A 27,779-nucleotide genomic window follows, 5' to 3' on the forward strand; every position below is an offset into this window, starting at 1 on the left:
AGACAGTATAGTACATTCTGTAGAGTTTATATTTCACTGGTAATGCTTATGAAGCTTGAAAATCTGACACTGCCATTTTCCTATGATAGCTGAGTAACACAGATTTTACTTTAGTGCTAGTTTGAAATAATGAAGGAATGCAAAATTATCTTTATACCAGACTAAACACAACAAACAAGCATATACAACACACACACACACACACACACACACACACACACACACACACACACACAGTCATTCACACACACACACACACACACACACACACACACACCACAACCTTCATTTAATTCTACACAGAGAACTCGCTTGTGCTGCCCCCACCACCACTACCACCCACTAGCTGCCTCCACCTTCACCAAGCCAATTTTCCAATCACATGCATGCACACACACACACACCACAACCTTCATTTAATTCTACACAGAGAACTCATTTGTGCTGCCCCCACCATCACTACCGTCCGCTGGCTGCCTCCACCTTCACCGAGCCAATTTTCCAATCGCCATTCACTTCAGGCAAGTCACACAGTGCTGTACTACTCAAGGTGTAAAAAGTTTGATTAAAGATATACATTGGATTTTATACAATGTAAGCTATCAATTTATAAGAAAGTATGAAACATAAACATATTTATAATGTTTTTCATTTTATATCACATAACTAACAATTAAAGAAATTACAGTATCAGTACCTGTTTCTGCATTTTTTTGTGGTGCCTTACAAGCCAGAAACATGTAAAAAAAAAAATGTTTACAATGATACATTACACAGCTAACAAGAAAAGAAAATACAGTATTAATACATGTTTCTGATTTTTTTAGTGGTGACTTATAACCCTGAACGTACATACCAAAACAGTTTTGTGTAGACAGTGTTAATATTTTAATTGATGCACATTAAGGAGCAGAATATATAAACATATATAAAAAATTCAAATTTTAATGAACACATGCTATTTCTACTTTTTTCTTTTAGCCTGTTTTCACTCAGGTGACCACATAAACATACAACTATCACAAACTACTGTATCACACTACACATTACCATACTATAGCATGTTTATTCTAACCTGACAAAAGATCTCTAACTCCTTTCAGCTTAGTTCATGGCCAAACGATGTTAGCATGGAGGATTAATTTGACTATGGTACATTCACCTTAACTTGGCCCAGATTTTCATCCATTTGCAGCTTATTTCACATTGATAAATAGCAGAAAAAGACACTGCTATGGCTCTGCGTCATAGCAATTCTTTGTGGCTAGCATTATATCCTAGAGTTAATCATTTATTAAAGGTCATTATTAAAGATGGTAAGATGTCAATTTTAGGCCAAGTTAAAATGAAGAGTATAGTAACCAATGAGACTCATTCTTACCTTGTAACTACGACTCACCAAATTTCAGGCAACCATGAGAGTATTCAAGCTGCAGGAGTGGCCAAGTTCCATCAGGTAAAAACAAACCAACTATGCCATCTGACAGGTTCCACTGCACCCAAGAACTAGCCAGGTGGAGATGACTGGCAGAGGAGTGGCTATCGGGAAGAACTCCAGCTGTGGCGTGCTTGGTTGGTGGAGGCTCGCGGATGTCATGATACAGGGGTAGCCAGATCACCCAGCACCTCTTTCTTGATCTGTAATGTCACAGTAAGTCAGGCAGGGACATGAGAAAAATAATTACATAAGAGTGAAAGCAACTGACTGAAGGACATCATCATCATCATCAGCTTTAAGACTGTTTTCCAAATGGCAAAGGTCAAATGTGTTCATTATACTACTGTACTTTGCTGTTTTGTGCCTGCGAACAATGCTATGCATAAGGGTAATTTATAACCTAAACAAAAGTATATTAATATAAGCTGTACATGTACATGGTAAGAGAGAAGAGAAAAAGTGTTGAAAAATGCCTTAATGATTAAGTTCTTGCAAGGTGAAATGTGCTTGACTGTTTGTGATCTGTGACTGAAGACAGGATGATAATGAAGACTGTTTGGGTCAATGGTATAACAAAGTAATAACCAGTTCCATAGTAACCCTTCTGCGGCATAGACTCTAAGGTTATACTAATACATTCAACAACACTTATGGATACAACAATCTCCTATCACACTAATTTCCCCTTCAAGGGACAGTTTTCTGTTGCAGGAAAGAAGATTAAAGTAGGGCCAATGTGCTGTGTACTGATGTGGTATATTAGCTCCATTACCCTCATACAATTTTTAGATGCCTGGTGGTCTACAGAGTTAAGATTCTCCGACCACAGGTGGCCCATGTGGCTCTGAGGAATGGTTAGGATTTATTCCTTATGTAATGCCATTAAGGGAAGAGCAACTGGTCACCATTACCTTATATGTCTAGACTGAAAAGTATATTGGCCTATTCAGGGTGCAATGCCTTAATGCTAAACCCTCATGCCAAGCCTTGAAGTGGTTTACTCTACTTTAACTTAATTGTCAGAGATGAGTGTCTCTAAAAACATTTATAACTGAGGCATCGACCTACCCATGAACTTACATCTTGGATGGTGTTCAGTATATATATCCTAAGAAAAAAAAGAACTCATTCTTCATCCCATTACTGCCCGGAGTGAATACAGTTTCAAACTTAGCTTCTCAAATATGTTGCTTCACAAACTGACACTGCCAGAGTTGATAATTCTATACCATTTTAATAAATCTGATCATGTTCTGAGAAGAGACCTGTAGGGGTCTCAAGACTCCCTTCAAGTCTGGACTCAAGTTACCTAACATCTGAATACTATACACCAACTATTATAAACAAAGGTTCATCTTCCCTGGTTATCACTTAATCGCTTATTTAATTCATTGCCAGTTACATTCTGTCACTGTACCAACCCTAAGAGGGGCACAGGCGAGCCAGGAGCGGCCAGTCAGCATTTCCCCAATGAGTGTCCAGGAATCTGTGACAGGGTCATAGCTCTCAATGGTGTCATGGAAGTGTTCCCATCCATCCTCTCCACCCAGCACATAGATCTTTCCATCCACCACTGCCACACCTGGGGATGAGGATAAGATGCTGATGCAATGGCAATATGAACAAATGAGTGCTTCTACCTATTCTCTACAACAAGCACATACATTACTGTCTCTGGAACCATCAGGTGTTGATGAAAATAACTGTAATTATTTGATTATGGTCACTAAATTTCTGTGGTGATGATGCGTTACTCACCTACGTTCTCACAACAACAATTACTGAACTTTACCTTCTACTTCACCATCATTCATTATGGCTGAAATGGAACAAAAAACAGTCAATTCCACATTATCCTTTTCAAACTAGGCAAAACTACAATAATCACGATCATTTAAATTGCAGACCACCCTACATGCCTAACAGCATTTTACAGATAGAAAAACTGGCACAAACATGACAGAAAAGAAGACTGGTCCAAAATGGGATACTTTTATCTAATACAAGTCCCAAACCAGTCTAAATAATATTCATAACTGCATAAAACACCACCTACTGCCAATATCAACCACTTTACTTGATGGTGAAATTACAGTTATGTTCACCACTACCTGATGGGGATTGAACGTACAGTAAAACCTCGATAAGTTGACCCTGCAGAAGGTGGAATTTCCGGTAAGTCGAACTCTGACCTACGTGTGACTTAGCGTTTATTCAAAGGGTTACATTTTGGTTTCTTATATTCCAAGTGCTACATTTTAGTTTATTATATTCCAAGTGCTACATTTTACTTTAATTGATTGTAAAGTGAAGTAAAGAAGCACAGAACTTTAAATTAAGTGAATAAACTAAGTGCACAACTTTACATAATTAAGTGACTGTTGCATCCCTCCATCTATGCACTCTCCTAACCAAGCCTACCTTTTGACATGCATCAAATTTTTTTTATTGTTTATTTTTATTGCTTTATAAATGCTTCTACAGTATAGTGTTAATAAACAAGTAATCGCATATAATTTGCAATTATTGGGGGGCAAAATAATTTTTTGGCAATTATTATTATTATTATTATTTTTTTTTTTACAAGTCCAACTCTGGGCAAAGGCTTCTGGGCCTATTTCTCGGGTGCAGTGACCTATCCCAAGGCCCAGTAGTCAACCTACACCTTCACATGTCACCACTTCGGCATTAACAACCACCATCTATATTGAATACATGCTAGGGATGTCTCATACAGGATTGGTGTATTGGTATTAGCGGGGGTATTTTTACGACATGTCAGCGGGTCGTCTGGTAGATCAGGAGAGTCTGCTTTTAGGAAATTCAAATCCTTAAATTGTTTCTTGCCCCAGCCGGGATTCGATCCTGGGTCCAATAGGACTGCAGGTCGCCTCTCTACCAATTCAGCCACCACCTCCCCCCCTCCAGTTAGTAGGAAAATTTGGTAAGTCAAAATACCCTAGAGCCCTATATAGTTCAGTATATGATGGATTTACTGTGTTGGTATTGTGATGATGAGGGGTGGATTGAGATGGTTTGGGCATGTTGAAAGGATGGAGGGTGACAGCTGGGTGCAGAAGGTGGGAAGTGTGAAAGTTGAAGGTAGAGTTGCAAAAGGCAGACCAAAAAAAAACTAAGATGAGATCACAGAGTGTGACCTCAAGGATGAGGGACTGAATAGGGAGGCTGCCAGAGATCGAGGAGCGTGGAGAGCTGCCATTAGGTGACCAAGGCTGATACATGTTGGAGCCTTTATAAACAATATGATACGGTAACATGATGGATGTAGAGACAGCAATGTGTGAGTAAGAGAAAATAGGTGGAAGCTCATTTGTTCATCCTGTCCCATATTGTCATTTCACTGTACAGTATTGCTGTATCATTTTGTATAATATCATTTCTTATTTGGGGAACATGTTACATACTGAAGGTGTGGCTGGAGCTAGCTCTGTGACCAGGGTAAGGAGTCATTGGAGAAAGTTCATGGAGCTATTGCTTCTTCTGACACTGAGAGGGCTCTCCCTACATGCTATGGGAACCTTTGTGTGTGGTATGTGTTACATATGTATTGCTATATGGTAATGAGACCAGGGCAGTAAAGGAAGGAGGATATTTTTAGGCTCAAATGTACAAAAATGACAATGCTTAGATGGATGTGTAGTGTGTTCTTGAATGTGAGGCCTGGGGGGCTAGGAATGCAACTGAAGAGTTGAGATGAAGTTGGGACTTAAATGTAATGGTGTTCTGCTGAGGAGGGGTAGATTAAGATGGTCTGGACATAGGAAAGTGAGAAGAATGAACATCGAGGGTAGGGTTGTGAGAGGCAGACTAAAAAAGACCTGGGATGAAGTCATGGGATAATGGATAGGGGACTGAATAGGGAGGTTGCCAGAGATCGGGCAGTATGGAATGCCACCATTAGGTGACCAAGGTTGATGAATGCAAGCATGTTGGAGTCTTTATTAACAATACGACAAAACGATACAACATGACAACATGTAATATACTTCGAGTAATGTACTGATGATGACTTACTAGACTAAGCCAAGCTGCACTGACATTTACTCCAACCAATGCCACTATTTTAAGAATGTATCACTTACTTCTTTCACTTAATTGAACAAAAAACAATCATATTATTGACTCTCTGGGTTACCATTAAAGCACTACTCAGAGAAATGTATAAAAAATAAGGATCATTAATGAGAAACAGCATTAATGTGCATGGCTGGTGATATAAAAGAATGCAAGTTAGGGCAGTGGGTGCTGCAGAATAAGGTGTGGAAATTACTAATACTGTACTGTTCACTGATAATGATGCTATTCCATTATGGAGACAAATAGGAGTTACAAGGCTCAGTGAATGAGTTTAGATGTGTGTGCAAGAAATAAGACACAGATAAGAGCTAACTTATCATTTCTATAAGGAATGAAGTCTTGGAATAAGCAGTCATCACCATCAACATCCAGCCCTCCTTTCCCAACCCAAAGAGAGAGAGAGAGAGAGAGACAGACAGACAGACAGACAGAGACAGACAGACAGACAGACAGACAGACAGACAGACACAGACAGACAGACAGACATAGAAAAACTGACAGAATGAGATCCTAACCAAAGTTTACCCAACCAAATGAGCCACACTCCCATTCACTCGCCATTCAAGTCCCCAGAATCCTGGCTCCACCAGATGGGTCAAAAAACATTCTGCACATAGCTTCACACTCACCTACATAACAGAGTCAATCTGACGACTGTCAAATTAAAAAGGGGAGCTAAACCCTGGTCATACACTCTTCTGTACAGAATTCATTAAGCCAGCTTGACTGCTTGTCAGTTCCCTGGCCTTGTTAGCTCCTATATCTTTTTCACACATTTATGATCTGTGTGGCTGAATATAATGCATATATGATAAAATCATGAACAAAAGGCTGAAATATGACTATTAAATGAATATTACACTCTCAGTATTTCTACATATTTGTCAAGAAACCAAGCACTCCCTTCCCCACCTCACCTGGGCGGTAACGTCGCTCACACATGCTAGAAACTTGTTGCCACTTCTTGGTTCGAGGGTCTAGCCGTTCCACCTTGTTGGTGTTTTCTGTAGAGGCGTGCCATCCACCTGTACAGACAACCACAGAATTTATGATCACCATCATCATCCTACACGTAAGTCACATGTAAAACTGCTTGTAAACATGTTCACCCTCACTCATACAGCTACCAAATATTTCATAACCAAACTGAAGTTAACATTAACCCTTTTGATATGACAGTCTTTGGGGACAGCAGACCCAGGCAGACTGTCAAAATGTGGCAAAATATTGAAATTGTTCAATGTAATTGTGAATTTCTTTTTCTGTGCCAAGTGGATCAGGGGGCATCTGTATCTGTGAAAAACAGTTGATCAGACCAATATTTTGTGCTGTAAAATGCCGTTTTTTGCCGTAAATTATTATTATTATTATTATTATTTTTTACTGTAGTCGAACATTGTATCTAAAGAGTTGGGGTTAAAAAAAAAATGAAAACAAAACTGTGATAATAGATAACAATTATGGAAACCTATCTTGTACACTGGTTCAGATCCTCTAAAAATATGACTCTAAGTCAATCATACACACATCAAAACAAACAATGATGGTGTTCTCTGGTGAACACAAGCAACCACTTAAGGTCGGTCCCTGTTCTGGAGCATGTCATGATGACGTCGGTTCCCGTTCTGGAATGTGTGTCATGGGGACGTCAGTCCCCGTTCCAGAACGTGTAGCACTATGCACCATTAATTTAAACACTTCCAGAACGTTTAGCACTGCGCACCATTAATTTAAAAACAAGTGCCATTGTATGTGTCACATCAACTAAGGAATCTGCCACATCATTTTGAAGCTAAAGGTTGGTACCTTCTTATATCTACATATTATTTTGACTGGTTTAACAGTTTTTACAAAAATGATTTTTGAAAATGGCCTATTTTCAACATCTGTGAGTTGGGGAAAAAAGCCTCTCCTCTGAAATTCTTACGTTCTCAGCCAATGCTCTACAATAAATAATCATAAGATTGCTGGATAAAAAGATTTTCAAGATATGTTTAATAGTTTTTATGGGAGCAGTTTTTGAAAAATGACTTATTTTTTGTGAAAAATGCCAGCTCCTGACGGCCAATTTTATAAACAATGCCCGACCCCAAGGGGTTAATCTATGTAGCAAAATCAAAGTTCAGTGAAATTACAGCCTGGACAAAAAACATACTGGCATTATACTGATGCTGGGTACTGACTTCTTCCTATAATACATATTGTAATCCTTTCTCATTCTATGTTCTCTATGAACTTGTCCCTCCAACTTTTGTTGTTTTCTACCCACTACTTCTTCTAACCACCCAACTCTTTTTAAACCTCATTAGTTCCTCTTGTTTCTCTCAGAAAGATCAAAATACCTAATAGTATCTCTATATGTTATCAACTACATCATCTTCCCCATCACATTCCTCACAAACCCATTTAGTTGTCCATCTAACTCTTGCAGTCTACTGAAAAGCACTTCCGAAGTAACTGCTTAAAAAAGTCCTCACACTCATCTTGTGTTACTTTAAGCTGCAATCATGCTTCTCTATTGTACCTGTACATATATTTATTCTAAAATATAAATGACTGTACTGAACACTGAAATGTCTTGCAGTTCTAATGAGTGGAGCCTGATGTAAGAAGGAAGCCTGTTACTTTTATGGTATCTGATAACAAACAAACAACAAAGTTCAAAATAGTGAGTTTTACAGTAATGTGCAAATATACCAAAACATTCTGAAAAGGGTTATTTCCAAAGAAGTTAGAGTGAATTCATACATTGTAAAAATGACATCTGACATATACAATGGAACAGACCAATGACATAAACATAACCGCTGAGCACTGCTGCAGCTGAGCCACTGCGAGGAATGATCATGGGAGGCAGCTGCTCCCAGGTGTCCATGTGCGGGTCATACATCTGTAGATAACACACACACACACACAAAAAGTCACATTTAGTATGTCACTGTTATTTTCATCTATCATAGTTGTGCACAGTATTCATGATGTAACCAAGACTTGTTATCCATCCTATAAAATGCTGAGTCTAACAGTGCACAAGGGTTGTGCGCAAATGCTGAATTGGTCATAAAAATTCATATGGTATTTTCAATTTGCATGGTACTCAAAACTTAACAAGACTGTTCATTTACCATTATTCCTGTACAGTTATCTACATGAGTAAAGATAAATTAGAAGACATCACAGAGTGGCAATGGTCATATGATGAAGGGCCAGGACCAACTGTTTTGCAAAATATCTGACACTGTATGTCACAATCAATGTTGTCGTCATCATCATCATCATTCTGGCCTATTTTTCCAAACTAAGGACGGGGTGAGGCGGGGCAGAGAAAGCAAGGAAAAAGAATGCAAGACAGAGGGAGAACTATCTACACTATGTCCAGTGAAATGTGCCTGACACTCATTCACTCATCATTCATGCCCCGAGTAACCTAGCTCAATCTCGTATGTCTATCCATCTCCATCTACTCTGCTGGTACAGTGCTGTATTTTTCTTTACAGATGCACTTAACATCACCTACCATATACAGTCAGCCACTCAACTGTTATGTTAAAAAGGAGCTACCAAACCTACTGTCATATGCTCTTCCATATATATATACCATATATAATTCATCCAAATAACTCAATCCCTTTTCATCACTCATGCCTCAACTTCCACAACTCATTTTCTTATAAGCTTATTTACCACATCTTTATTTATTTATTTATTTTTTTTTTTCATATTTCTAATTTACAAAATCCATACAACTTCTTTGCGGCCTACAATGCCTCTTCACACACTGAAACCCACTCACATATACTATTTTCACTATCTTATCAACACTCTTTCTCTCCATATGACCATATCACATGAACATACCTTCTTCAACTCCATTATGAGCAGTTTTTTTTTAATTCCAAAATTTTCACAGAGCACATCATTTCTTATCTATCATATACTGTCCATTTCACACATTCCTAAATAATTCCATTTCCTCTACTCTTACTCCTGACTTTTAAATTTGAATGCCATACCAAATGCTCATTCTGGGGGAGTGGATTTTCTGATCATCACTCGGTGGTGGTGACATTCAAGGTAGAAATGCAATGGATGAACACGAGAAGGGATGAACAGGGGTAAGTAGTCCATACAAGAAGGTAGAAAGGTTGCAACAGGATGGAAAAAAGGCAGAATATGTGAGAGTGAAGTGGAGGAGCAACTTGGTAAATATGATTTGGAACAGACAGGGGAGGTGGAAGATGTGTGCAAGATTTTCACATGAAATCTGAGCAGCATGTGAGGTGGTGGATAGGGTGAAGAGAAGATGAAAGGGGATGCAAGGAACACCATGGTAGAATGAAGAGGTGAGACCAGCTGTGGCACAAAAGAAGAAAGCATATAGTGAGTGGATAGGAGGCAGAGGCATAGATGATGCTGAGAGAGGGAAGAGTTACATGTAGTGAAGACAAGAGGTGGAAAGATTAGTAAGGAAGAGTAAGATGAGAGTGGAAGAGGAATTTGAAAGGAATCTGAGTGTAAAGTGGAGGGAATGTAAGAAAATGTTCTGGAAGGAAGTAAAGAGAGTTAGACAGGATGATAAAGAAGTTAGTAGGGGAGTAAAGACAAAAATGGCAGATTGATAGTGGAGAAGGGAGAAAATGTTAGCATATGGAGAGAACACTTTAAGAAACTGCTAAACATAGAGAATGAAAGTAATGTGAGCATTACTGGCTGGGGAATGGCTGGAAGAGGGAGGGAGACGAGACGGGAGGAAGAGATCAGTAGGATCGAAGTAGTGGAAGCCAGAAAGAAAGTCAAAGTGGGGAAAGCCCCAGGAACTGATGGAGAGTGTAGTGAAATGATGAAGCATGGGGGAGAGTGAGTAGTATAATGGATATGGAAGATGTGCATTTTGGCCTGGGAGGAAGGTAGAGTCTTGGAAGATTGGAAGTCAGGTATAATTACTGTATTCCCCTGTACAATGGAAAAGGGGAAAGAAGTGTGTGGTACTCATAAGGGCATTTGTCTTCTTAATGCAATTAGAAAAGTATATGGTAGGATACTTACTGAGAAAGTTAGGGAAATAACAGAGGAATTAGTTGGAGAAGAACAGGGATGTTTTAGGAAGGGAAGAGGCTGTGTAGCTAAGATATTCATCCTTAGGTCTTTAGTGGAAACGTTTTGAGAGAGAAAAAGAGAGAGAGAGAGAGAGAGAAAATGGTACTGTCTGATGTAATGTTTGAAGTGTATCATGGAACAACTTGCCTGAACAAAATCAATGCCGTCACCATCCTCCAAGACAGCTCCACCACAGACATAGAGCTTCCCATGGCATGCAGCAACAGCAGGTGATGTAAGTGCCAGTGTCATGGGTGCAGTGGAGTTCCAAGTATTGCTGCGTGGGTTATAGCGTTCCATTCCAGCAAGCCTTCGTGAGCCATCCCATCCACCCACTGCATAAATGAAACCATCCAGTGTTGCAGTTCCTGAGGAAATGAGAACAAAGCAGTTGGGCAGTTGTTATATCATACTGTGCAAGGTATATGACAACAATGGAAGCTTACTGTCTTATCCTTCTTCTTGGAAAAACTCATATTTATATTTGCACACCACCAATTACAAGCATCCTATGCTAACACTTTTAGCATGATGGCATATACTTCATTCTGGCTGTTGCCTGACTAATAAGAGGGTGAATCCCCCAAGCTAGAACCAATAGACCATATAGCTCGACAGGGCAGGGAGAGATCCTTGGAGAGACTACTATATGTCTCACCAGAAATACTGCACGCTATCCTGGTGCTGGCTTAAACTGCCAACCGTAGGATAGTGAAGTGCGAGCGCTATCTATCTATCTATCTATAGCCCGACGCCCTTATCCCGCAAAGGGTGGCCGAAGACAAAATGCCTCTAAGTCACTCTGTCACCCACCATTTGACTCCCCTCCCCCCAACTCACCCCCCCCTCCCTCATATACCTCTCAACTCCATCCCTCCACCTCATCCTCGGTCTACCCCTCCCTCTCCCTCCCTCCACCTCACCTACATACACCCTCTTAGTCAGTCTTTCATTCTCCATTCTCTCCACATGTCCAAACCACCTCAGTGTATTTCTCCTAATCTTTTCAACCACATCCACATCTACCCCACAACGTATTTTCTATCTACCCCACTAGATCTAATTTTCTATCCTATGCTTAATAAAAGTGTCAAGCAATGGCAATAATTAATGAAAAAGACATCCCTGAATTCAAAGGGTTAAGAAAAAGGTTAATACCAGCCACATGACATTGTGGCACATTAATTACACAGTAAAGTGTGAGGCTAGGGAACTGACAAGAGATCGAGCTGGCTGGATGAATGTTGTAAGGAGAAGTGCATGATCAGGGATTCTGGCACCCCTTGTGAGCATGGCAGCGTCCGGATTGACCCAATCGGATACGTTTGTGTGAAGCTGCAGAATGTAGTGAATGTTTTTGGCGTATCCAGTACAGCCAGGATTCCGAGGGCTTGAATGATGAGTGATTGGAAGCGTGGCCTATTGGACTTGGCAAGTTTGTGCAGTCTGGACATTGCTACTCCTCATCCTGCCCTTGGGTGGGAAAGGAGGTCCGGATGATGATGATGATAAACTGCATCCTGGGAAAACCTGCCGTAGCTACCCCTCGTGTCTATATTTCTTTATATCATCAAAGACCAATTTCCTCTATAAGAGATCAAAGACAGCATGCTGAAATACTGGTGTGCAAAATTTCTAGACTAATATCCACTCTAGCTTGGCTGTAACAACCATAAAAATAATTTAATACTTCATCTTTAGCTGGTCATCTTAGGAAGAAAGTTGCAGACCTCCTCAGAACATAATAAGATTATAATCACAGCTCTCACAATAAAGAAAAAAAAAAAAAATTACCTGAAGGGATATAACATTGTCTTACCGAGCTCTGACCTGGGTTGAGCCATGGGTGCTAAATCGTACCAGCTGTCTAGTACTGGATCATATCGTGACAGACAGCGAGTCACAGTGCCATCAGGAAGTTCACCCCCAGCCAGATAAAGTACATTCTCTCCCGATACAACCAGACCATGCTTGCTGAGGGAGGAAATGCACTGTATGATATGGTGAGTCACTCAAATGTCAACAGAGATAAATCCATCTCCCTAACAGTTTGAGAAGCGATTTCTACATAAAACAAGCTACTTTATAACGAAGCTTTTGGCATATACACCTGCAGTACAGAAAGTGAGCTATCTATTTCCATAAACCTGCAGGCACCGTAAATTAAAAAAAAAAAAATAAATAAAATAGTATAAAAAAATAAAGAAAAAGAAACCCAACGTTTTTATACGGAATTTGTTACTATATGACAATCAAACATATTAAACTGGCTTTTGCAAAATTTTTTGGATGACAAAGTTATCAGCTTCAGTAGACAGGCACACAGACTGCAAGGATTTCTCCTCTTCCCAGGTTTTTATTAATATGATATCCTTACTACCTACAAATGCATACATACACTGTGAAAAATATGTCTACCAGTCTTCGTGATGATGAAACTGAAACCTACAGAGGTACCACACAGTAATGATGCTGATTTTTAAGTGTATGAAAATCATATAGAATTCCTTTTTAAAAGAATATACTATACAATTTCCACAGTTCAACAACCAATGGTTTTTTCCAAACAAACCGGCATCTGCAAAACTAGGCTATGTAAAAGAAAATAACAATAATAAAATTACAGTAGAGACAGAATATAACAGCACTGATCTACTTGAGTGATGAGATTGTAACCAATAACTGAGCACACACAGTACAGTATTCATTATTATCAAGATCAAGCTCTAGATTTCTTCCTGTGGGGCTATCTTAAAGTAAAGTTCAGTGTTTACAGACAAGCCTCACACACCTGATAAATTTGATGTAAATATTATATGGGAGACTGCAGCCATTCCTGAGGATACATTGCACAGAATATTGGATAGTACAAAATACTGGGTTTCATCATACAAAAACCTTGAAAGATAATATATTACTTTCAGAGTTTGCTATAACAATGGACAATTGTAATGAACTGAAGAAACTAAGTAGTGAATCAAGTTTCACTTACATCTGTTCAGTTATAAAGAAAATACTGTACCGACAGAATTCTGAAGCCTCAGAGTAGTGCATCACCTTACACCATATTAACCCACTTACACCCACTGATATAAAGCTTTAAGCTATACCAAATAATGCCAGATAATGTTGCTGAGGCAAACCTCTTTTATCCTGTGATGGATAATGGAAAGAAATAAACCATAACATGTGTAAAATTAAAGAGAAGAAAAATTTTATGTCTAACTACTATCCATCTATCTATCTACCGGTATCTACTTATTGCCAGATGCCTTAATCCCGTAAGGGGTGGCCACAAATAAATTGCCTCCGTGTCGTCCTGTCCCCCGCCATTTCACTGCCCTCCTCCCAGCTCACACACCCCTATGTCATATACCATTCCACTCCATCCCTCCAAAAGAAGTTGGTTACATAACAGCAGCAGTAGCAAAAGACAAAACAAAGATAAACAACTGGGGAAAACACTGCTGATATTAGAGGCAGGCAGGAGCTGAAAATGAAAACAAAAGCACACAAAGAAAAAGGCAATATATCTGACCTGACTGCAAAGGGGAGACAAGACAGGCTGCGCCAGCTGTGTGCTTGAGGATCAAAGCATTCCACTGACCGCAGCACAAGTTTGTTGTCCTCACCACCCACAGCCACAATCACCTGAGCACAAATCAAATAACAGTGTCATGGTCAACAACATAAATGTACCAACCATAACAGGTCCATTTGGAAAGGCAATGTTCAGTGCCAATGTGGGTCAGCTTTCTTCACTACTGGCCACAGGTCACTATAAAACAATAATCTCCTTTTCTGAGAAGTAGCAGAAGGACTCCATCTAGTTCTAAATACCTCATATGAGTGGGTAGAGTATTAAAGGGTAAATTAGAATGCACTCAGAGAGCACATACTTCCACCAATGCCTGTGCAGGATCTGGATGCAGATTCAAATCTGCCCCCAAATTAAATAAATTCTTTCTTGGCCCATGACCCACCCTTCCACAAAATTTCATTGAAATTCATTGAGAACATTTGGAGATATCATCTGGACAAACAGACAGACAAACATATGTGAATACATAACCTCCTTCAACTTCAATGGTGGACGTAACATGGCAGGAGGGGACATGAAAAATAATGTGGTTTGGCACTGTGGCTGCCACAATATGCTGGATGCAAAGATACTTTGTTATGCTAGTTCAACTTCAAGTGATGACTTCATACCATAGTGATTGTGAATTTTAACATGTAACTGAGAAACAGATACAAAATATGCATAAGTGACAATATAACCAAACCAAGAAAGCATGAAACAAGGGGTCACTGTAATCCCAGATACCGTATACAGTACCAGTACGAGAAATCCTTTCTAATAAATACCCAATTCATGTTAACCAAATCACATGATACAAAACAGAACAGCAACACACACAAAAAATTACACAATATAGGCATTAACTGACTGTGGTAGTGTTGGTGTTGCGGCGAGGGCGGGTTCTGGGAGATGATAAGTGGTGGCGACGGTCTGGTAGTAGGTGGTAAATACGAGCCTCTTCCACCAATACACGACATTCTGGTGATGAACGCACTGCACTCTCACCCTCAACTACATCAACAAGGTAGTATGGGCTTACCAGAGCCAGACGCACACATTCTAGCACCTATGAGGAAGGTAGAGCGAAGATTTATTTAGTCAAGTTCTGAAATACAAGATGGGTCATTAAATACCTATAGAGGATTTAGTAAGTGATCCCCTTATGAAGCCCTGTAGGTATACTAATGCACTAGTGAGAATTTATTATATGTGGCATACAGAGGATCAAGTGGCTCAAAAAAATTGCAAGGGAGTGTTGCTGTAATTACACGACAATGTGATTGAAATAAATCTAAGAGAAAGAAAAGAAAGACACAACAGGATCACAAACATGAGATAATCTGATAATGTAATACTCTACTGCAGTCAGACCACTAACTTGGGGTTGTTCCAACACAAAAAGGCACAAAATGTAAACAAATATACAGAGGCCTTGCATCCAACAAGCATTTCTTTAGTACTATCTGTCTATCTATCTATTGCCAGACACCATAATCCCGTAAAGGCTGGCCATTTGACACTGAGTTAGTTGTTTTACAGGGAGGGGCACCAACCCTCCACCAACCCACTTGTTGACACGTAGGGAGCACGTATGGTTTGGTTATATGGTTACCACCCAGCGCTGTAAATGGTTTCTTGGCTTACAGGAAACCATTTGGCTTGTCACTCAATGTAAAGCCACCTGTAAAGGAAAGAAAAGGAATAAGAAGTGACAGGAAAGATAGGAGAAATAGGAAGAGAGGAGGGCAGGCACAGAAAAAGAATGATAAAAGCTAAGGAAGTAGGCAGCACTACATCAAGTGAGTGAATGATGGTCGCCACCACCTACCACAATCTTTAGTACTAATCACCTTTAATACAGCAGACATTCAAAATTTCAGTAAAAAAAATAAATTATTTTGGTCATCATCATCATTATCACCTGGACCTCCTTTTCCATCCTAGGGCAGGGTGAGGAGTAGCAACGTCCAACAGCCAAGAATAAAGTATAAAAGTATAAAAAGGCTGTTTCTAGTTCTCTTTACCTCCCCTTTTAGTTTCCTGTTATGTTAGAAACATACAGTATTTCATGGACAATATTCTTATACCCTATCCCATGGGAATCCCTGGGAAAGAAAAAGGTAAGAAAGCAGGAAAACTGCATGACGGTGTTTTAGTGCCCATGTTACCACACAGGCCTTGATAAGAAACAGAGGCTTGAGTGTTGAAGCTGCATGAGGCTTACCTGAAGGAGTGTTAGTGCCAACTTTAACATATGGATGTGAGACTATGGTGTGGCATGAAAATGAAATGTCAAGAGTGAGAGCAGTGGAGATGGGACTGCTGAGGAATGTATGTGGAGTACAGAGTGGATAGGATACGAAATAATGTGATTCATGAATGATGTGGAGTGAGGAAGTCTGTGGACACCAGAATTGAAGATACTGTACTGAGATGGTATGGTCAGGTGGAGAGAATGAATAACAACAGAGTGGTGAAAAAGGTATATCTGGGCAAATCTGAAGGAGGGAGGAGGCGAGGCAGGCCATGGAGAAGGTGAAGGGATATGATGGATAAGTGTATGAGGATTTGAGGTTTGAAATTTGGTGAGGCTAGGGAACTAACAAGAGATCGAGCTGGCTGGATGAATATTGTGAGGAAAAGTGCATGATCGGGGATTGGGTACCCCATTTTAATGTGACAGCATCCGGACTGACTCTATCGGATACGTTTATGTGAAGCTGCTGTAAGTGGTAAATGTTTATGGCATATCAGATAGAGCCAGGATTGCGGGGGACTGAATGGTGAGTAAATGGATGCGTGGCCCACTGGACTGGGCAACTTTGGGCTGTCTGGACATTGCTACTCCTCACCCTGCCCTAGGGTGGGAAAGGAGGTCTGGATGATGATGATGATGATGATGATGATGATGATGATGATGATGATGATGATGATGATTACCACACAGACGTGAGGCTTGTTACAAAAGGAATGTAATACATCAGGAGAGAGAGGACAGGCAATGAAATTGACAACGAATATTTGGACTGGCAAGAATGGATAGGATAACTAAAACATCTGTGAAAGATATGAAGTAAGGAAGAGTACTAATGAAAGAGACTATGTGCTTAGAAGGTATGGTTTATAGGGAATGGATATAGAAATAGTAATGGAAAGGGTCCACTTAACAGTATTTGAAGGTGAGTTGAGGTATGGTAGGCCAATAAGGTGTTTGGGTATGATCAATATGTATCTATGGAGAAGCAAGGAATGGATGTTGATGATGCAGAGGAGCTGACAAGGGACTGAAATACACATATGAACCATGAATAGGAAAACACATGCCAAAGATATGCCACCTTTTTTTCTTTCACTCAATAGTTGACAGTGATTATCCTGCAGGTAAATATGAAGTGCATCTATAAAGATATTCTGACTGTAAGGTGCAGCCAAGATTCTGAAGGCCTACATGATATGTGAATGCCTGAGTGGCACTTTTTTTTTTACTTGGAATGCTGTGTAATAGTTCTACCGTTTTTTTTAAATCCTTCCTCAATCATTCCGCTGGTGGGAAACAGGGTTGGGATGATGATGATAATCAAACTATACACCTACAAATATTATAAAGATCTAATTTCTAAATACACAGTATGTCATATTTTCTGTTGCTACCACTGACTCACACTATTACATACCCCCCTTTTTTTTATCTTAATTACTTGTATGTCCAACTACTGCTTGCTTAACCACTTTTCTAGGGTACTTTATCCCTAGCCAATCAGTCTATAGTATAAGCTTACATGCCTTCCTACTAGACTGCTGCAGAACTGTAATTCATTTTAGCTTAACTTCCATTTTTTTTTTTTTTTTTTTTTTTTTTTTTTTACTGCTTATTTCACACTGTTCAATAGGAGAACATGACAATACTACAGTTCTACATCCTTTCCATGATGCATCTCTGTGACTCACATATTATTCCAGTGTTACAGCTCTGCAATCATGATGGCAAATTCAGGCCAAGTTGAAATGAGAAATATAGTACACGTACCTTGTGGAAGACTGATGCCCTGGCTTGGTATGCATGATGGAGCCAGAGTGTGGCTGCTTGAAAAACTTGTTCCTCTCGCTCCACCTCCAGCTCCTCAGCACACAGCATCTCTACCACCTTCTCAACTGGCAAACCCATCCACTCTTCCCCTCCCATTACTTCAACAAAGTGTCTGAGAGAGGAATACAATACTTTATTAGTACCAAGAGGAAAGGGATATTTATATGACTTTCCAGTGAATTTACATTTTAATTTTTTTTTTCTGATTTTGTGGAATGGTGAGTTAGTAAAACTGGACACATTACTTCTATGTCTCTTTATACCAAGGTTTTTCTTGCTCTCTGGGTCTTACTTCATTCCATCCATAAGTGAGATATGAGGTTTGGCTGATACACGTAACAACGATGATGATAAAGTAACACTCCGAGATAGTACAGATCTCCATTGTTATGAATGATGGTTACATTCCTGAGATACCATTGATATGCAAATCCCATTGATACTGATTTTCAAATGGTCACCTTTATATAATCATTATATAATTCTTACACAATCACTCATATGTTAACATGCTTTTTTATTATTAAAAATTAGTTTCCTTTATACACACCATTCCATCATTGGTGTGTCTCATGTTTAATGAATACTTGTTCTGCTCCAGGCATTGAGAAGACTGTTATTTATTAAAGGTGAGAAACACAGGTAGACAGATATAAGTAGATACGAAAGAAGGTGACTACCAACGTATAAATGGTAACAAAGAAGACAGGCTGGCATTGCCTGGTATAAATTTATGTAAATATTTTATTACTTTCAATAGAAGGAGCTACATTCACTAAGAATATTTTGTTATTTCTTAAAAGCAAAAGTGAGATGCATGAGTTTGAAATGAACAGGACCAAAAAAAAGTCCACTAGCTACGTATGCACAGTGAAGAAGACTTTTTTCTTTTTTTTTAATGCAAGGAGGAAGGAACAGAGTGAATGGAAGCATGGCCTATTGAACTGGGCAAACTTGGGCTGCCTGGACACTGCTACTCCTCACCCTGCCCTTGAGTGGGAGAGGAGGTCCGGATGATGATGATGATGATGACGATGATAAGGGAACCAAAGGCCAGGAGCCCGCAAACCATTTCTTCCAAGAAAAAACAAAAACAATAAAACAGAGAGCCAAATTCAAGATCTGTTCATTTTGAGATGCCCTGACACCGCATTTGAAAGACTGGAGATCATAAGTAGGAAATGCAGACAGAGGGAAACAGTTCCAGGGTTCACCTGTTGCATAAACAAAGGACTGAGAATAACAGTTAACTCATGCATTAGAGAGTTGGACAGAAAGGGGATAAGAGTTTGTTGCTAAACGAGTGCTACGCACCCGGCGTAGTGGTGGAGGGGTGCAAGCAGATACAGTAGTTCAGAGGGAGCAGTGACCACTGAAGCAGCGACAGAGAAGAGATAAAGATGCAACAGTGTGGCAAAGAGACAGAGGTTCAAGGGAGTCAGTAAGAAGAAGACAGTCAATGAGACGAAAAGCCTTTGACTCCACCTAGTTGAGAAGAGCTGTATGTGGGGAGCCTCCCCACACAAGAGGGATGTACTCTACACAGGGACGAATAAAACCCGTGTCTAAAGTCAACAACGTTGCAGGGATAAATATGGTGTGGAGTCAGCTTACCACACCTAATCTCTTGGGAACAGATTTTACAAGAGACATAATATGATCTTTCCAAGATAAATCCCGAGAGAATGAAACCCCAAGTATGTTTAAAGATGATGCAGGATTGAGCTGGATATTATCAAACATTAGTGGGTACTCTTGTGGAAGATTCTGATGGGTTGATAGGTGTAAGAACTGAGTTTTTGACGCACTAAAAACAAGATTACTTTTACCCCAGCCAGAGATACGAGCCAAGTCAGACATTAAGTATGCCTTACCCTCATCCCTTGTTTGTTGAAGTAACTACTGAGATGGACACTGTGGGATGTGAATGGAAAGGTGAAGGGTGGAATAAACAGCATATGAGTGGATAGGGTTAGATGTACATATTAGAAAGTCACTGATGAATAAAAGGAAGAGAGTCAGTGACAGGACAGAGCCCTGACGAACACCACTATTGATACATCTAGGTGAACAGTGGCTGTCTACAACAGCAGCTATAGAAGGACCAGAAAGGAAGCCAGAGATGAAGGCACAGATAGAAGGATAGAAACCGTAAGAGGGCACCACATGGTGCATATTTACGTAAACATTTACTGTTTCCACGGAAGGAACTATGGCTACTAAGAATATTTGTTTTCTTATTAACCCCTTAATGGCTGTGAGAAAATACATTTGTGTGCACCTCAAGCTGGGCCTAAAGAATCATCTGGTGCAACTGGCAATGCATTTATTAGCTTCCTAAACCCATCTTGTGATTCATTATGATTAGCAGAAAAATTTATAAAATGACTGAGCACTTTACAATAACATGTAAACCAATGGACGATAACATGCATATGAACTGGCTGCCTGAGTACTTGGCATGGTAGAGCAAGTTTGTGTAATCATACCACTGACCATCATTCTCTCCCCTTACTGTTTGCTGTTTTAAATAGATCAAACTAATTCGATGCCCCCGGCACTTCCACTGAAAGGCGTTGTTCAACATCAGTGGCCATTTAAGGGTTAAAAGTAAGAGTGAAAAGTAGATGTTAAATGGAAATGAGTACAACTGAAATCAGTCAACTAGCTACATACATACAAAAACAAAGAAGACAGGCTGACACCACCTAATGAACACTTATGGAAAAAAATTTATTATTTTCCAATGAACAAGCTACAGACACTAAGACTAATCTGTTATTTATTAATTGAGAATGTGATGAGAAGATGGATGAAACTGGGTGGAGCTGAAAGGAGACTGGTAGGGTGGCGAAAAGACACTGCCAGTGCCTGCCTTGGATGGAGGGGGGGAGGAGGGCTCTATAACTGAAACCATTGCAAAAAAAGCACATTGATAACATGGGAGTACTGTACATACATCTATCTGTGCGATCAAAAGGTATACAGTATCAGCTATACTAGCAGAGTGAACAGCAGCCAGTAGTTTCACAGTGAGCATCTCACTATCTGCTGCATCATTCACCTTCCAATGAGAATAATGTCAAGCATGCAAATCATCTACAAATAGGTCTAAATTTATTTCTTGAAAGAAGCTTTTATGTCTTAATACATTCAATCTACTGTAAAAATAAGAAAACTTAGGCCGCAGGTGGTTATCAGCTTGTCTTAACTGCATACAAAATGGCTATGCTTATGCAGATACTGTCCTCTCATCCCCCCTCTAACTCTCTGCAAAAGTCTATGTATCATCATGACAATCTCTTTTTTTTTTTTTTTCTTAAATAAGGGAAAATGGCAGACTTAGCTATGCTGCAACAAAAATGGTACTCATGTATGGGGACCAACCTCAGAGTGTAAGCTTTTGCTTTCCTAGTGAGATCCTGGCATGAATGCATCTCAGCAAAACAATGAATGCCGATACAGTTAGATGAGTCAATGTGGCGCTCGAGGAAACGACAGCAGGCATCACGAACTGCTCCCACCTCCAGCAAATTGGATGCACTTAGCAGGCCCTGCAGTGCATGCAGGCAGTGTACAGTAACAAAAGGCACTAGCCTACTGGAGATTCAGAAGTGATAAAAATCTCAAGTCCTATAATGTTTGCCAATGTACTTCAAAAGTATGGACTGGTCTCTGACACACTCCCTTTCATGGCAGTATTACTCTAAGTGCCTACACACCCACACACTGTCTCCCTGTATCAGGGGTGGACAGACTGAGCTAATCAAATACCAGATACTGCGATATGGTACATATTTACAACTTACTGAATACATTTATGCTCTAACAACAAATGTCTGATCTAATGCAAAACTCTATTTTGTCAGAGTTTCCCTAATCTCTTATCAGGTAACTCAGACTAAAGGCTATTTCAGAAAATGTATTATTAAATTAAAACTACTGGGTGACAACACTTATACCAGATATAATAAATAAATCTCTCATTTGACAACGACGTTTCTGTGCTTCCACTTAAGGAATCCCTATATTGAGGATGCCTTTGGAACAACTGATGTGTTGTATGAGCTGGAAGTTTCCACATGCAACAAAACTTAATACTTCTTGGGTGACTAAAGCCAATGCATGCAAGCATGTTGGAGCCTTTATAAACAATACAATACAATGATCCAACTACTACCATACTTCCAACACCATGACTATCTTAGAGAGAATGCAAAGACAGTTACTGACTCTAAGTTTCAGTCTGTAATTTACAGAACTTCTGAATGCTACCACATTTTTATGCCACACATGGTCAGGTTTCTATCACCACAATCACCTCATAACAGGTGCACATACTAGGTAGGCTACTTGCAGATGGATAATGTTGCATACTTTTTATTTTTTTTTTTTATTATTTTTTTTTTTTTCACAGCAAAGTCCTTATCAGTATAATTTGGGCACTTTTTTGAAGCCATGAGAAATCTGAATAGGGTTTAAATTAAATCAAAGAATAAAGAGCTTCTTGACCACAAGGAGGAAAGGAAGTGCTTATTAAGTGTGACTAGATGCTTGCTAGTAAGGTCAGTCACTACCAGATAAGTTTAGTTGTCAATATTGGATACTGTACTTGTATCTAGTCATTTAAACTGAGAGTTAATTTGGGGAAATTAAAATGGCAGCGACTTCATGAATACAGCATTTGAACTTTTGATGTGTCCGAATTTTAGACATTAAAATTTTTAAGGTTCCACTGTACTGCAAAAATATGACCCATTACTGTACTGTGCAAACAGATGGTGTACCATATTTCCTAGTGGTGCTGACAAGGAGTCTAAACATGGTGGTGCTGTGTACCCTGGGTGGGGTAAAGTAGCTGTGGCATCCACCCAGGAGCCAAACCACCTTATATTTCTCTGTCCCTCGTCATAGGGAAGGGCCTCATTCAACCCTGCCGAGGCACCACCTACCACATGGGCGTACCGGCTCCCTCTAGTGTATGTACAGTGCTATCCTGTACCTGCAGAATGGCCCCAGAGAAGTAACTGCTTACCTGTGGTCGACAGGCCAGCTCAGCATAACAGTCTGGGATCAAGCAACAACAACAACCATATTTCCTATCATAATGTTGACACCTGGAGAGACTTTTCTAACTAAAGGGGTTTGATAATTCCTTCAATAACATTTTTAACATAAAAAGCATTTCCTGAACTGAATAAAATCGACTGGAGGTGGCACGACTAAGAAAGAAAATATGTCATCAGACTTAAGTGGTTAATAATAGTACTACAGTCTATCTATCTATCTATTGCCAGACGCCTTCATCCCGTAAGGGGTGGCCACAAACAAATTGCCTCCATGTCACCTTGTTCCCCTCCATCTCATTGCCCTGTTCCCAGCTCACATCCCCCTCTCTCACATACCTCTCCACCTCATCCCTCCATCTCATCCTTAGCCTCCCCCTCCCTTTCCCCTCTTCCACCTCACTCACATACACTCTCCTAGTCAGTCTCTCACTCTCCATCCTCTCCACATGGCCAAAGCACCTCAATGTGTTTCTCCTAATGCTTCCTATCACATCCACATCCACACCACAATGTTCCTTCACTTCCTCATTTGTCAGTCTGTCTCTCCATGTGACTCCACATGCTCCTCTCAAATAACTCATTTCCACTGCTCTCACTCTTGACTTCTGTCCCTCCAACAAGGTCCATGTTTCACTTGCATATGTTAGAGTAATAATAATAATAATAATAATAATAATAATAATAATAATAATAATAATTTAATAATAATAATAATAATAATAATAATAATCTATCTATCTATCTATTGCCAGACGCCTCAATCCCGTTTGGGGTGGCCACAAACAAATCGCCTCCACGTCACCCTGTCCCCCGCCATTTCACTGCCCTGCTCCCAACTCACACCCCCCTCTCTCATATACCTCTCCACCCAATCCCTCCATCTCATCCTCAGCCTCCCCCTCCCTCATCCCCGCTCCATCTCATCCTCGGCCTCCCCCTCCCTCTTCCCCCCTCCACCTCACTCACATACACTCTCTTCGTCAGTCTTTCACCCTCCATCCTCTCCACATGGCCAAACCACCGCAGTGTGTTCCTCATAACGCTTCCTATCACATCCACATCCACACCACAATGCTCCTTTATATCCTCATTCGTCAGCCTGTCTCTCCATAATAATAACAATGATGATAAATTAATAATAATAATAATAATAATAATAAATAATAATAATAATAGTACAGTAATTTTAAAAAACGCAAGTGGTCACCTACTTACGAACGGGTTATGTTCTGAGAAACTGCCGTACATTGAATTTTTCATAAGTTGAAAATCCATTTAATACTCCTAACCAAATACACATCATAGCCTAACTGACCCTACTAAGCCTTTTAAACATGCTTAGAAACTTACATTAGCCTGCAGTTGAGCAAAATCCTTAACATAAAGCCTATTTTCTAAGAATGTGATGAATATTTCATGTAATTTATTGAACATTGTACTGAAAGTACAAATTCGTTAAGTCAAAAATTCGTAAGTCGACCGTTTGTAAGTTGGGGACCACCTGTAATTAAAAATAATAAAAATACTAATAATTATCATGCTGATGACAAGTTAATAATACGAATGACAGAATGGGAAAGAAAGAAGAGGGTGGCAAGAATAACCTGAACATTGGCTTGTGTGATGGTGATGGAGGCTGTGTAGGCATAGTCAAGAAGCAGTGCCACCATCCCAGCTTCCACCCCACTCAGCGTGATGTGCTCCTGCTGGGACTCAGCCAGACTGGTCAGGAACATGGCCTATAATGACAGCAACAAAAACAGAAATGTATGTGCAACAGTATAATTACAGTACTCTCTCTCTCTCTACACATATATATATATATATATATATATATATATATATATATATATATATGTATACAGTAAACTGATCAAATAGCATTCAATGAATTAGCAACCACTGAACCAGGAGACGTCTTTTTTCATTTTATTCTTGCCATTTCCTAATTATTTTCGTCAGTTTTGGATAGACTTTTCAAACTGGAGGTGTTAGATACATCATTAACAAACTCCTTCAATATGAGATGCCTCTCCTAAGTTGAATAAAGTCTGTTAGTAACAAGAACAAATTAAAATGGACATTAACCACATTCAAGGACTTAAATGACCACAATATACTCTGTGGGACTCACCCTGAAGTATGGACTGAATGAGGCAAGTACAGATCTGTGCACTGGAAAAGTCATGCCATCCACTAACAAAGATACATCACAGAAGTGGCCATTTTTACGAAGCTCATTCAAGCCACTCAGGACCTGCAAATCAATACAATCAATTAATTTCATGGAACAATATCTATCTATCTATAGCCAGATGTCTTAATCCCAGAAGGGGTGGGAACAAAAAAACTGCCTCCACATCAACCTGCTCTCCCTTCATCTCCAGGATCACCCTTATTCATATACCTATTAAACCCCTTAACTTAATACCCTATCTCATCCACCTCTTGCCACTGTTTCCACACTGCAACAATTTGTATTATTCAGTACTTCATAAAATTACATGCTGTGGAAAAAATCCAACAGTGGTAGGTGGGGGCACTCACCATTCACTCACTCGATGTAGTGCTGCTCTCGGGTGTCTGCCCTTTCCTCTCTTCCTTTCTTCTTTCCTTCCTTCCTCTTCTGTCTTTCTTTCCTTCATTCTTTCTTTTGTCCTTTGGGTTACTTTACACTCCCTCTTCTGTCTTTCTTTCCTTCATTCTTTCCTCTTCCTTCTGCCTGTGGGTGACTCTACACTAAGTGACAAGCCTAATGGTTTCCTATACACCAGGGAACCATTTACTATGCTGGGTGGTAACCATATAACCAAATTTTGGCGTCTGATGGTTTAATGGGTAATTACGGTGCACCAATCGGATTGAGCCGGTGAGGGTTTGTATCCAAGGGATGGTTGGGGTTTACTGCTAATGTAATGCCACTCAGGGATGAGTGAGGCTGGTCAATCTCATCTTAAATGTCAAGACCAATTTGCCTAGTCCCTTGCTCCTATGCTCCTCATGGGACAATGTAGGATTGGATGATGATGATGATGATGACAAATTCTCAAATGTGAAATGCTTGGGTCCAAAAGTCTTATGGAAACTGGAATACTGCAGAAAGTACAATCAAATGGAAACTAAGAGAAAAATCAAGTAAAAAATAGCCTACAGTAACATGGAGTCACATGGAGAGATAGGCTGACGAATGAGGATATAAAGGAACGTTGTGGTGTTGATGTGGATGTGATAGGGAGCGTTATGAGGAACACACTGAGGTGGTTTGGCCATGTGGAGAGGATGGAGGGTGAAAGAGTGACGAAGAGAGTGTATGTGAGTGAGGTGGAGGGGGGAAGAGGGAGGGGGAGGCCGAGGATGAGATGGAGGGATGGGGTGGAGAGGTATCTGAGAGAGGGGGGTGTGAGTTGGGAGCAGGGCAGTGAAATGGCGGGGGACAGGGCGAATTGGAGACGATTTGTTTGTGGCCACCCCAAACAGGATTGAGGCGTCTGGCAATAGATAGATAGATAGACCATGAATAGTAAATGCAATGTAGTACCTACCATTAATAATAGCTATCTGTTATTACTACCAGTACTGTCCCAAAATAAACTTTGTCTTCAAATATGCATTGGTTGTGAGAGGAGAAATATCAACAACACATACTCCATAAAAAAATGTTTTGGAAAGTGAAGGTTTTTGGAAACTGGATGCTCGGATTTGGAAGGCTATACTGTACTGTAAAACCATACCATTTGTTCCTTCTCAGTCACACAATGACTCTAACAGTGGTGGCCAGATTAAGCTACTTAACCGCAGCATGTTTGTTCTCACCTGATGAAGATCTCTATCCTATTTCATTTCAGCTGATGGTCAAGTGAAGTCAGATTGGAGGGTTGATTTGACTAATAATCATGGAAACTCAATCTACCTTCATTCCAAAGGCTCATCAAATTTCAGACAAACATGTCTGTATTAAAGTTGTGAATGACCTTGTTCTGCTACAAGTGATATCTTATCCAATAGACAAAGAACGGTTAAGGGGTTGCAAGAGATGGACATTAAAAACACGGTATTTTAAGGACTGTCTGTATGTAGTACTGTACCGGTAGAGTATATGGAAAATGGTCAAAATGAGCAGCGTGATAAACTGCATGTTGTCTGAGGGTCCCTACAATATGTCTAAAAAAGTGGTTCTCACATTTCATGCACAAAATGTCATACTGTGCTCACACAATCAGGATGAGAAGGGTTGACAAATTTGTGATCGTCAGTGGGTGAGGATGAGTTAGCCTGAGCATCTGTGCCCTCAGGTCCTACTGCTCCTACTCTGCTAGAGCTGCCTCCATTACCTCCACCAGCACCTCCACCACTACGCCCAGCGCCGCCCACTCCTCGCTGAGACCCACACTCCTTCACGCGCGACAT

General features: G+C 40.0%; 1 protein-coding gene across 1 annotated transcript; it reads right to left on the minus strand.

Annotated features, from left to right (window-relative positions):
- Window positions 1–902: 902 nt before the first annotated feature.
- LOC145394123 (kelch-like protein 24) lies at window positions 903–27,779 on the minus strand. The gene is made up of 13 exons (XM_080268103.1): window positions 27,585–27,779; window positions 25,507–25,629; window positions 24,977–25,111; window positions 21,691–21,857; window positions 18,244–18,415; window positions 15,085–15,282; window positions 14,172–14,284; window positions 12,453–12,607; window positions 10,781–11,001; window positions 8,324–8,426; window positions 6,454–6,561; window positions 2,860–3,020; window positions 903–1,638 (listed from the first exon to the last, which is right to left on the minus strand). Exons 1-13 carry the CDS (start codon window positions 27,777–27,779, stop codon window positions 1,594–1,596), a joined length of 1,896 nt encoding a protein of 631 aa, XP_080124229.1. The 3' UTR covers window positions 903–1,593.

Source organism: Coenobita brevimanus, chromosome 26 (assembly GCF_032717465.1).
Source record: "Coenobita brevimanus isolate Jiangsu-jjx chromosome 26, ASM3271746v2, whole genome shotgun sequence".
Classification (NCBI taxonomy): Eukaryota; Metazoa; Arthropoda; class Malacostraca; order Decapoda; family Coenobitidae; genus Coenobita; species Coenobita brevimanus.